The 13,945-nt window shown below is 32.4% G+C and overlaps 1 protein-coding gene across 1 annotated transcript in view; it reads right to left on the minus strand.

The window, feature by feature from the left end:
- Nucleotides 1–13,945, minus strand: part of MYCBP2 (MYC binding protein 2) — a 382,851-nt gene that overhangs the window by 178,976 nt on the left and 189,930 nt on the right. The window contains 6 exon segments of the mRNA XM_016425002.2: nt 2,706–2,897; nt 4,496–4,717; nt 7,106–7,380; nt 8,967–9,159; nt 11,346–11,442; nt 13,806–13,889. Of these exon segments, the coding sequence (XP_016280488.2) occupies nt 2,706–2,897; nt 4,496–4,717; nt 7,106–7,380; nt 8,967–9,159; nt 11,346–11,442; nt 13,806–13,889 (1,063 nt within the window).

Below are 13,945 nucleotides of genomic sequence, written 5' to 3' on the forward strand. Positions count from 1 at the left end.
TGGCCAAAAATTGGAAAACGAGGGGATGCCCTTCAATTGGGGAATGGCTGAACAAATTGTGGTATATGTTGGTGATGGAATACTATTGTGCTAAAAGGAATAATAAAGTAGAGGAATTCCATGGAGACTGGAACAACCTCCAAGAAGTGATGCAAAGCGAAAGGAGCAGAACCAGGAAAACATTGTACACAGAGACTGATACATTGTGGTACAATCGAAGGTAATGGACTTTTCCATTAGGGACAATGCAATGTCCCTGAACAATCTGCAGGGATCTAAAAAACACTATCCACAAGCAGAGGATAAACTGTGGGAGTAAAAACACCGATGAAAAGCAACTGCTTGACTATAGGGGTTGAGGGGATATGACTGAGGGGAGACTCTAAATGAACACTCTAATGCAAATACCAACAACAGGGAAATGTGTTCGAGTCAAGAACACATGTGATAACCAGTGGAATCGTGCGTCGGCTATGGGAGAGGTAAAGGTGGTGGGGAGGAAAAGAAAATGATCTTTGTTTCCAGTGAATAATGTTTGGAAATGACCAAATAAAATAATGTTTAAAATTTTTAAAAAAAGAAGAAAAAGTAGCATGTTCTCAAGCAAAATTCATATACTTGAATGACTTTCCAGGTGTGTATGGTGGGGAGGAGGGAGAGTGGGAGTTGGCATTTCAGCACTATAGGAAACTTCAGTGAGAAAAGTCCCACCACCAATGTAGATCAACAATTATTCAGAAAGACCTTGTAGCACCAAAACATATTAACCTGAGGAGCAAATAGTTTCAATTAAAACAGAAAAAAACAAGATATATTGATAGCTTTTTTAGTATTTACTGAAAGGACTAGAAGGCATTGTTTACTGTCAAAATACCAAAATTTCACAGCTATGCTTTATCAATTCTAACAGAAGATCTGACAGTTTGGTAAGGAATATCAATCATAAAAATAGCATTATTTTAATAAATAGATGTTCCAAGGCTTACGCCTTCATCCTTACCAAATATGTAATCTGATATAGGGGTCAAGGAAAATTGTTCTGGTTTATGGCATATTAAATAAGAAGGTCCTGCTTCTGATCCAGTCTGGCCTTGAAGATTCAAGGGGACTGGGAAGAACTGGTGACTGGACTAACTAAAACAGAACCCTAGGGTAAGTCTACAATTACTCTTCTAAGTTTAGCAGATCACTCTAGGTTAAAAATACAAACTCTTTAAATGCAACTGTATGGTTAACTCTGACAATATATTACAAATATTCTTGGAACCCACTCAGAGACTAGAATAGTACTAAATACAGCAGGTGAGGGAAACTGGGATCCTTCTTATCCACAGGCACCCATACACAGAATAAATTTCAGAAAAGAATGATTCCCAGACAAAGGTCCTGAAATTTACATGGAGAAATAGAATTAAAGCACAGTATACTGATCAAGAATGTTTTTTCAGACTTTTGAATTGAAGTGGATAATTCTCAGGTGAAAAGAATGGATCACCAGTTTAACTATGGGGGATAGAAAGAAAAGAATCTAAAAAAGGATACTAGAGAAATGTACTAAGAATAAAAAAAGTAATAATAAAAGTAAATTCTATATATTTTTAAAATGTCACAAGCTATCGCCACAAAAGTTCCTAATAAGAAATATGGGAACTAAAGACATGGAATATCTGGTAGTTTTTAAATACTATGCTTTGAAATCAGAATGTACTCAATACCTTCAAAGTTAAGAGGTATATCAATTTTGTTAATGCCCCAAAACATTTAAATTCTTCCAAGTCTTCTTCTTAAATAATGGTATCAGGCATTTAATAAATCCTTACTGAATTAATGATTGACTTTTCACTGTTGAGATAAGAAAACTGAGGGACAAAAAGGTGAAATGACTTGGCCACAGACACAAAGTTGCCAAGGGGCAAAACCCCTTGGGTAGAACCTTAGGCATTTAACCTTTAATTTATTGTTCTTTCAAGTCTATCACACATTTGTGATTATAAAATATTCCAGGACTTTGAGTTTTGTGAGCCTCAATTTCACAACTAAAAATTTACTTTGTATTGATGTCTTAAAAAAAAAAAAGATTTAGGGGACAGCTAGGTGGCTCAGTGGATTGAGAGGCAGACATAGAGATGGGAGATCCTGGTTCAAATCTGGCCTCAGACACTTCCCAGCTGTGTGACCCTGGGCAAGTCACTTAACCCCCATTGCCTAGCCCTTACCACTCTTCTGCCTTGGAACTTATACACAGTATTAATTCCATGATGGAAGGTAAGGGTTTAAAAGAAAAGATTTAAAGCATGGCTGAAGGGGCTGGATTTACCAGGACACAATATTCAAAGTATATATGAAACAGAGTTTTGTCAGCTTTCTTTAAATAATGTGCTTAGTTTTATTTGAATATACATTTAAAACAACTGCTTGATCACATGTTTTGATGGGGATATTATTGAGGATGTAGACTCTAAACAATCGCTCTAGTGCAAATATTAATAATATGGAAATAGGCCTTTATCAATGACGCATGTAAAACCCAGTGGAATTGCTCATAGATTACGGGAGGGAATGGGAGGAAGGGAGGGATGGAACAGGAAAAAATATCCTAAATCAAATAAACTTAAAAGATTAAAAAAATACATTTAAATAAAAACCTCATGATTTAAAGGCAGTGCATATTATAAATAAATTATTGTAAATAACATGATTATTACCTCAGATCCAAGGGCCGATGCTGTAAGTTCACTCACAATACTAGCAAGTAGCCCACAAGTATTAGAAACTAGATGAGAAGAGAAAAGTTCATTTTCCCGTCTTAGGCTATTTCTGACTGGAAACACAACAATAACTAACATCTTCTCTAGAACTTCACGAAAGCTTGTCATTCCAGAGATATTCTCCTCACTCTATAATGTAGGGAAAGAAAAACAAAATATATAAAAAAATGCTGCCTTAGTTTCCTCTATATGGACATATATTCAAAGTCATTTTTTAAAGATAATGTTTTTATAATTTATCTTTGATTAGAAATTATATTGCCTTAAGAGAATTTTTAGTACCTAAACTCATTTTTTCATTTATTTACTTACTCCTTTATGATTTTCTCAATTCTGTAATAAAAGCAGCTCACTTTAAAAATTTATAGCAAACAACTATTAGACATTGAAGGAATAAAGTTAGAAGTGTCTTCCCAAAGTTACAAAGCTAATTAAGTGCCAGAACAAAGACTCCAATAGGATCTAATGATTTCAGAAGCTTTGTTGTTTTTTTATTTTAACAAGGGTTGGTATCAATTTTATTTTATAGAAGAGTTAAACAAGATTTGAAACTACAAAAGAAACTGTACATAATTTCATACTATTTTTGAGTAAATCTCAGCCTTTGATCTTGCAATTCTTCTCCTCCTAATCACTGGTGTATTTTAAGTGTAATGCTATCAAAACACCTAGGTGCAACTGTTATAGTACACACTTAACCTAATGTTCATTTATATACTTTTGTCTACATAGCTCTTACTAGTCTTCAGTAACCATGACTAAGATTAGGAAATCATAATTACTGGATGCCTCACTCACTGAACAAAATAATTTAGCATTCATTCTTTAATTTAAAAATTTTTTTTTATATTTTCTGATATACTACTAATACCAGTCAATTCACAAATCCAAGAATGATAAAAACAACAAAATGTTCAAATCAAAATTAAAGTTTGTACAAATATAAAAGGAAAATTGATTCATTTAGAATAAATCATTTGAACATAGAGCAAGGACATATTTAACACTAAAAAAGTTATATTATAGGATGACAATCATAATGCTAACCTCATTAATCTTTCTGATGTATTTTAAAAATGCTAACCTCATTAATCCTTCTGATGTATTTTAAAAACAGTGTTCATTTGAGGTCACAACTGACTAAAATAAATTGATTTTTTTTGAATCTCAACTATATTAGAGGACATTTACCTAAAATATTTAATTAAAATCTTCTTAGTGATCATTTTATGAATTTATATCACATTTTCTACATTTTTAAACTGAAGAAATCATTACAAATAAAAAGATTTTGCAGTGTCTTTTTCTAAAGAAATAATGAAATAAAAAATGAAGATATTCAGAAAAGCAATCTTCAACTTATAATTTTTTTGGATTGTTTAATTAAATTTCAAATAGCAGGAAATTGTACTGAACTTCAGATGTTATTAGCATTCTCTTCTAAAAATTATTTTAAGGCTCACATTTCTCTATGGTAATGCTTTGCCACACTAAAACTGATATTTAATGATTATGGATTAACTGTATCAAAAGTAAACTTGTTCTAGAGATATACAATTGAGAATTTTCTTTAGGTTAATCTTGTGAAAATTAGCAAAGAAGACAAATATTTGACAGCAGATTAGAATAAACAAAAAAATAAAGTTTCCTTTCTTAATTTAGTAATTAAAAGCCAGTTAAATTTATTTTCCTTGGAAGACAAGAAATACTTCAAAATCAATTCTCACCTGACTAAGTTTTTCCATTTGTGCTACCAACAGAGGAAATCGGTGAGCCAGGGTTGAGTCGTTTTCAATGCTAACTTGTTTAACAATAGATCGAAGCAATACTTCTCCATCGTAGGCAATGGGAAAAATAGAGGTCAACTTGACAGATGTGTGACATAAAGCTGACATAACAGCTGCAAGCAGTCGGCTACTTGATGTCTTGAAATTTGCTTCTTGAATATCCTTTGAAAAAAGACCCAGTCCCCACACCAAAATAGATTAATAGCAGTTCCAACTTTTCTGATGCATAAGATCCATGAAAATGTTTTTGAAATTAAGACATAATTGCACTAAAATGTAGATGGCAACTTTTCCTTTGAAATTCTATAAAAATAAACATTAATGTTTACTTAAAACCAACATTTTCAAAACTATCGATAAGGACATGAAAAAGTGTTTTAAATCCCTCCTGATTAAAGAAATGTAAATCAAAATAACTCTGAGATACCATCTCACATTTAGCAGACTGGCCAATAGGTAGCAAAGGAATGTAATAAATGCTGGAGAGGATGTGGCAAAATTGGGACACTAATACACTGCTGGTGGAGTTGTGGATTGGTCCAACCATTCTGGAGATCAATTTGGAACTATGCACAAAGAACTTTAAAGGACTGCCTGCACTTTGACCCAGCCATACCATTGCTGGGTTTGTACCCCAAAGAGATAATAAGGAAAAAGACTTGCACAAAAATATTCATAGCTATGCTCTTTGTGGTGGCAAAAACTGGAAAATGAGGGGAGCCCTCCAATTGGGGAATGGCTGAACAAATTTTGGTATATGTTGGTGATGGAATATTATTGTGCTCAAAGGAATAATACAGTGGAGGAATTCCATGGGAACTGGAATGACCACCAGGAATTGATGCAGAGTGGGAGTAGCAGAACCAGGAGAGCATTATACAGAGACAGATATACTGTGGCATAAACGAATGTAATGGACTTCTCTACTTGCAGCAATTCAATGACCCAGGACAATCCAGAGGAACTTAGGAGAAAGAATGCTATCCACATCCAGAGAAAGAACTGTGGAACCAGAAAAGCATTAGAAAAATATATGATCTATCACATAGTGTGATCGAGATGTGATTAGGGTTTTGACATTAAAGAATTGCTCTACTGCAAATATCAATAACATGGAAATAGGTTTTGAACAATGATACACGTATAACCCAGGGGAACTGTTTGTTAGCTCCAGGAGGGGGGAGGGAAAGGGAAAGAGAGCAAGAATCATGTAACCACAGGAACATATTCTAAATTTTTAAAAAGGAAAAAAAAATTTTTTTAAAGATCAGTTACTGATTCTCTGGAGATGAAAAAAAAAAAAGACCAAGTACAGTTCAAGGAATCCTTCCTCGTTTATGGTTGTACCTGGCTGATCTTTTTTCAGTACAACCTGAAAAAAAGGTCATTTCAAGACTAGTGGCAACTTCATAATCTTTACATTTATGTCCTACTGTGGAAAAGTATTAAAATTTTCTCCTAATCTTGACTTATATTATTACTGTCTAACAAACAAAGGAAACAAGAAAAAGGCATCATAAAAACTTTATGATACTATCTGCTTATTCCATGCTAGTTATTCAGAAAAAATGGGTAGCAAACTAAAAAACACTAGAATGAAATATAAGATCTTACTTTGCCAAAAGAAATATAGCAGAGGAAAAAATGTTCAATGCAATCCTTGATTTGATAAGTTAACTTTGTTTTAAAGTGACTATAAAGCAAAATTCTATATGTTAGATTCACTTTAATTTCTAATCTCACATCTCTCCTACCCCTCTCCAAAGAACCAAAATGCTGCATTTAGAAAATGGAAAATTCTGTTATAATGGGCATGAAAGTGGCAGGCAAGGGAATAATTGTAGCTAGAGTACTGTATAGTATTGAGCTGTGGAATACCACAAGAAGCTATAAATTTGTAGAAAGCTCAGTATTTACTTCCTAGAATTAGAGACTTTATAACCCTGGAAATGAATACCATATTTGTATAGGGAATCTTACCTAAACTTGGCTAATAAAGAGGAATATTTAGTAATGTCTAAATTTTATTATTGCAAGTTGTAGTTCTTCTCCAAGACAGTCCATCTTCAGTTTCTATGTGTTTTCAAAAGCTTTTGCCCATGCTTAGAATGTCTAATTTCTAGAAACCTAAATCTCTAGTTTTTATAAACCTTATCTTAAAAACACCTTCCCTTTTGAGGCCTTTCTTAAATCTCTTAGTTGTTTGTGTCTTCCTTGCATAATCACTGTGCATTTATTTCATGAACAACATGAATGAACATGTCGATGAAATTATTAAATTTCCCAAGTAGAACATAAGCTCCTTGAGAGGAAAGATTATCTTACTTCTGCATTTATACTCTAGCACCTCATTATACACCACCTGGCATAGTGTAATCACGTAATAAAATTGGGTGGCATAGCATATAACAATCCACATCAAAAATCTATAAGAATCTGAAATTTTGTCAGGGTCTATAATCCAGAACATATTTGTAGTTCTATATTTTTTTTAAACATATGGTTTAAGATAGGAGAATTTCTACCAGTGTATTGTGGTACTTAACATACCTGATCCAAACAATTCAGAAGATCACAAAGACAAGCCCACTGCAGGGCAGGAGTTGGGTAGAAAGAATGAAAGCAGGCTGTGAAGGTGTTATGACACTCCTGAAGGACAGCCTCCAGAAGACTCAATGGCTGACTGAGATAACCTTGGGGATCATTATCCAATTTGACCATGCAGTGATCAACTCCTTCAGATAAAATTTTTCGTAGCAAAGTTCTGGTTTTCCCAATACATTCTGCTAATTTACTTGTTTCGTCTACAACTGCTTTAGCAGTAGCTACAAGGGAAAAAAATGAAGTGTAAATATACTAATGATAGTGAAATAAGTAATCTCTCTTAAAATGCATAGCATATACTCTTTTGTATAATTAAAATACTAAATATCTAAACATAAGCAACGGACCAAGTTACAATTTGCCTGTCACACAAAATTAAATTCTTTTGCTCATCTTTTTTAATACAAATAAAATATCTGTCACTCAAATTTTAATAATTAAGTCAAAATGCTCAAAATACTTTGGATTACTATAAGGTTTCCAAAACTGATAAAGAACCAGGTTATAAAATCTGAAAGATGTTTTGATATGTTTTTGTAAATACAAACTCGGTTATCCAAAATGAATAGACCTGGCCAATAAAACATCATATTAATTTAGAACTCAACATGTCTTTTTACTTTAAAAATGTTAAGTTTCCCTAATTGCCAAATGTTCAAAGGATATGAATAAGCAGTTTTCAAATGAAGAAACCAAGCTATCTATAATCACATGAAAAATTGTTCTAAATTAATCTTAATTAGAAAAATGCAAATTAAAACAACTCTAAGGTACCACCTTATGCCAACAAGATTGTTCAATATGACAGTAAACTGAAATGATAAATGCCTGGCGTGGGGTGTGTTAAAATTGGGACACTAATACATTGATACATTGTTGGTAGAGTTGTGAACTGATCCAACCATTCCGGAGGGCAATTTGGAACTATGCCCAAAGGGCTATAAAACTGAGCATACTTTTTGGTCTTGTAATACCACTACTAGGTCTGTATCCCAAAAAAAGGGAAAGGTCCTCCTTGTACAGAAATACATATAGCAGCTTTTCTTATGGTAGCAAAGAAGTAGAAATTGAGAGGATATTCATCATTTGGGATATGGCTAAACAAACTGCAGTACATGTTGGTAATGGAACAGTATTGTGCTATAAGAAATGCTAAGCAAGATGATTTTGGAAAAAGCTGGAAAGATCTACATGAACTGATGCAAAATGAAATAAGCAAAACCAGGGAAAGACTGTACACAGTAACAGCAATATTGTATGATGATCAAATGTGAAAGACTGCTATTTCAGCAATTCAATGATCCAGGACAATTCTGAAGGATTTATGAAAAAGAATGCTATACACCTCCAGAAAAAGAACTTTTGGAGTCGGAATACAGATCAAAACATACTATTTTTCACTTGTGTTTTAACTTTGGGGTTTTGGTTTCATTAAATGAGTATTCTCTTACAATGACCAATATGAAAGTATGTTTTACATTATAATACACATAAAACCCAAATCAAATTGCTTGCCATCTCCAAGAGTGGGGAGGAAAGGGAGTGAGGAAAAAAATTTGAATCTTACCATTTTAGAAAATTGTTATTACATGTAATTGGGAAAATAAAATACTTATATAAAAAAAAAAAAGCTAAGTCAATATGACCTACTATTTATGATTACAGACCTGGACTTACATTGATGAATCAACATATAATAATGGAGAAGAATTATATTAGCCAAAAATGGTTTCAAATGAAGAAAATTGTTAATAATTAATAGTATACTTAAAGTGTACAGAAAACTTTTCCCTGACAGAATTCATACCTGACATAGGGTAAATCTCACAGGTATAGACACGCAACAGCCTCAGACAACAAGTACCCACAAAACGTAATCTCTCTAAATCAAGAAGAGTTGCAGTATACTGGAATCCTTTTAATCCCCGAAGTTCTTCTACTCCTAAGACTAAAGTGGTCCAACTCCAATGAAGGATGCTCAACAATGAATCAAAGCATTCCTGTAACAAAAAAAGGAAAAAAATAGAGCATTATTAATTCAATGGATATAATATCTTGAAAAATAGAAATGATTGGGCAAAAGGATGACATTCCGCCTCAGAATCTTACCTGAGAACACCTTTTAAAAACCAAAAATTTCAAAGTCCTTTTACTTATCAACTTTACAACAGCATAAGTACATTAAGATTTGAGCAAAAAATTCAATTTACAGAAATTAATCAAGATTATATAGAGAAAGGCAACATGGGAATTGAATAGGAAAAATAAAATCCAAGAAGTCCTTCATTTAGGCCCTATTTTGGACACTAAATAGTTGTGTGACCCAGAGTAGGCAACTCAATAGGTTGCAAAGATGATGACAATTTTGCATTGATAAATAGTTTCCTAAACCTAAGGAATTCCTTATGTAAAAGAAATCACAGGTCCAAGCCCTATTCCTGCTTCATTTCTTCATATTTCTTTTAATAACTTTTTTGTTTTATGTTACATAAAAAGAGAATATGTAATAAATTATACTTTATAGGAGTAAAAAAACCCCTAAACTCTACATTCCATTAATTAAGGATCAACAAAAGAATATAGTGTTATCAGAAGAATTCAAAGTTTTGTTGGCAAGAGGATTTCCCAAGAATTGAAAGTTTATTATAATTTAACTATAGTTAAAAAACTCAACTTTCAAAATGAATTTTTAGAACTGTTGCTGTTGCTGCTACTGCTGCTGCTGCTACTACTTCTACAACTACTAGTTAACATTTATATAGTGTTTACTTACCCTGTTCCAGGCACTGTGTTAAGTGCTTTACAATTATCTTACTCAATCCTCACAAAAATCCCCTAGGAGTAGATGCTATTATGATCCACATTTTATAGCTGAGGAAACTGAGGTCAATAGCAATTAAGTGACTTGCTCAGGGTCACACAATTAGTCAGTGTCTGAGGCTGGATTTAATCTTGGGTCTTCCATATTCCAGGCCTAGTGCTTTATCCATTAAGCCATGAGCTGCCCCTAATAAGAGATCAATCTGCGGTGATATGAAGCATAGGCCAAAGTAATTATTTTTGATTAAGATGTCATAATAAGAATGATGCTCTTGTGCCTCTGACACTTACTTGCCAATAACACTTATAACTCATTCAGTGTCTGGGACTTGTTTCTTCCTCCATAAAAATGGGTAAAAATAATTCTGATCATCCTGACCTCGAAGAATTGTTGGGGAATGGATGAAATACTAGGCAATGTTTTCTCAACTTTGAAGCACTACATAAAGGTAACTAATTGGGGTGCAAGAGCCAGGCCTGGAGATGGGAGGTCCTAAGTTCAGATCTGGCCTCAAACATTTCCCAGCTATACTACCTGGGGCAAGTGGCTTAACCTCAACTGCCAAACCCTTACCACTCTTCTGCTTTGGAACTGATACTTAGCACTGATTCGAAGACAGAAAACAAGAATTTAAAAAGCAATAAGTGACCTATTACTAGTAGCATTAAGCGTATCTTCACAGAAGAGCAGACATGAGACATTTTAGATTGCTAAAATGAAGTAACATTTATAAGGTCTGTTCAAACTTTGACACACTGTAAAAATATTAGTTAGCACCAGTAAGAAGAGATGACAGAGACACATAGAACAGAAAGCATTATACGTTCTTACCTTTAATTTTAATCTATTAGGACAAAAACTAGTAGCTATCAATGATTAATAAGAAGCAATATTAAATTTATCTCTTTAAGGAAATGGCTAATATAAAGAGCTTATAGATCATAACAAATCAAGTCCAGTTTGCTGCATCATTCCTTAGATCTTCTATAGTAGCTCTCATTCAAATGGAAATCTAAATGCTTAAAAAGTATCATAACACACCTTAATGGCCAAAATTAGGCCTCGAGTCTACTCTAAGGCTTGAACTCTAAGAAGAAATAGATGCATTTTTCCCATCTTTCCTATGATGTTTTAACCAATTTTTCATCTTTGATAAAGCATATAAATGTCAATTACATCACTTATTAATGACTATGAAGCACTGAAATTAAGTTGTCGGAGTTTATTATGCCAAGTTGAGAATTCATTATTACACTTTTTACACGTATAAGTGGCAGAAGTATTAATATTTAAATAATACTAAGTTAAATTTAGAAATGATCTTATTGCCTAGGATCTTCAAAATGGATAATTTAGTTGGCTTACCGTGGAGACTGTTCTTGCAAAAGATCGTTTTAAAATGTGCACAGGTTCACTGGTTTGCTGTTTACCTTTTGAGGCACTGCCATCACTGGTTGGGAGCCTGTATGAAGGTAAATACACAAAACAGATTTATACAGGAAGATCCAATAAATCTATACATATCTTTTTTCTTCTGATAAAATCAAATAAAAATTTCTACACATGATCTTAATGAATGCCATGGTGGGTCATTTAAAAGATACTTTAAAATCATCTAATTAAATAAAATTTAAAAAATAAATAAATAAAAGATACTTTAAAGGGCAGACAGGTGGGCACTTCATAGCTGAGTGACCCCTGGGCAAGTCACTTAATTCCAACTGCCTGGCCCTTACTATTCTTCTACCCTGGAATCATTATTTACTATAGATTTCAAGATGAAAGGTAAGGACTTAAGAAAATAAAACAAAAAAATTATTGTGCTATCTACTAATTATAAAAAGACTAGAAAATTTTAGCAATTGAGGATGAGAATATATACAGATTTTGCCTTACATCACAGCAATAAATTCCTAAAAAAGAAACATAAAAATGTGTAATTCCTGGAATGTTAAACTGAACGAATAAAGCATTTATTTAATGCCTACCATGCACAAAGCTTGGGGGATACAAAGAAAAGCCAGGTAGCCCCTGTTCTCCAGCTCATATTCTATTGGGGGAAGGTAATACATAGGAGAAGTTTCAGTTGTGAGTCAGATGGAAAGATCATCCAGTCCTTAGGGGGCAGAAACAATACACATGGTAAGGCCTCTTCTTTAAAAAGACCTAGTAGAAAGGCTTTGCCATGTTCAGTACAAATTTTATAGAGGATTTATGGGAATTCATTAACATGAACCACACAGAATGTTAAAAAACTGGGATAGATTGCAATTTGAAATATTGGAGAGAGCATATTCACTTATGACATCAGCTTGACATATTAATGCCTATCATATATAAAGAGCACCATGTGTAAGTTTATATACATTTTAATAAATTTATTAAAAAACAAATTTTAAGATAAAAAATAAAAATATAAAGTATACCCATTATATAATTGATACTAAAAATACTTGAATTGATTATGAAATATATTTTCCATGATGATTCTGAAATGATTTTTTATGTTTTTCTAAGAAAAAAATTATTTTTGAGATGAGTAGATAAATATATTTGGAGTTTGGAATTTTATATTTTTTAGCACTGATTATTTCAAAGAGAAATCATTAAAACCAGAATAATCCTAAAATTTTAGAACATTAGTACAAAGACACTGATTAATTTAAATAATGATTCATTCATTCTTTTTCCATAAGCATAATGGAGAAAATATTAAGCCAATGCCATAAAGCTGTCATGAAAAATTAAAATCCCTCTAAAGAATTTTCAAAGAATATACATAAATATGTATTGGGGAACTTGCCTAGATCTGGGACTTAATGAAATGGTGTATTCTAAATTCCAATGATGTAGACTAGCAATTCATATACAACTTAGAATTTTAGAGAGTTGTCTATCAGAATTAAGAAATTAAGTAGTCACTAAGCTGATAGGTGGCAGTGGCAAGATTTAAATCCAGATATGGTAGACTCTTAAGATTAGGCCTCTATTTTTTTTGCCATGATACCTCTCATGCATAAATGTATAAATAAATATGTGTATGAATGCATGTATGTATTTATGTAGGCATCTTATATTGCTTGCCCATTGTGTTGCTTTTAATGTTAATTAAATATTAGTAAGGAAATGTTGAATTTATGCTAAAAATATTTAACAAGGAACATAAAACCTAGAGAAGGTCAATTGGGGTTCAAATATAAAGCTTTTTGTCCTCATTTTACTATAATGTTTTCTCTTGGATGGATATGTCTGGATCCTATAAACAAAATGTTAGGAAAATTAACAAGATATAGTTTTAATAAGAAAGTTATTTGTAGAAAAATATTACTTAATAGGCAAAATAATTCAAGATGGCTATCAAAAATTAATGCTCATAATAAGAATAGCTAGAAATTATACACATTTTTAATATTTTTAAAATACTGTTCATTTTTCATTTGCAACACAAATAGATCTTCACAGCAACCTAAAGACAGATGCTATAATTAAAATCTTCATTTTACATATAAGGAAAATGAGGCTCAAAGAGTCAAGGTCACACAACTAGTATTTATCTGGAGTAGGATTTGAATTTGGGTCCTTCCTATCTAGAACCATATCCACTCAACCACTTTGCTTTCTCCTAATGGAAAAACTGTCTTCGAAAAAATGTCAATTGAATAGAGGTCTATAGTTCTAATGACATCATAACTGCTTCACCAAATGCCTTAAAAATAATCAAAGACCCAAATAATTTTCCTTTCCTCAAACTGTTTACTCCAGAATATCCCTGGCTTATTTACAAGAGAAGGGAGAAATAATTTTACATGAAAATATGTATAATACCTGTATAATAATTGAGGTATCTGTCCTGCATTAACATCTGTGCCATTGTTTGATTTCTTTGAACTCTTAAACTGAAAAAGAACTCTGAAGAAAAATACAAAAGGAAGTTAAAATATATCATTTATTTTAAAATTATAACT

This window comes from Monodelphis domestica, chromosome 8 (assembly GCF_027887165.1).
Source record: "Monodelphis domestica isolate mMonDom1 chromosome 8, mMonDom1.pri, whole genome shotgun sequence".
Taxonomy (NCBI): Eukaryota; Metazoa; Chordata; class Mammalia; order Didelphimorphia; family Didelphidae; genus Monodelphis; species Monodelphis domestica.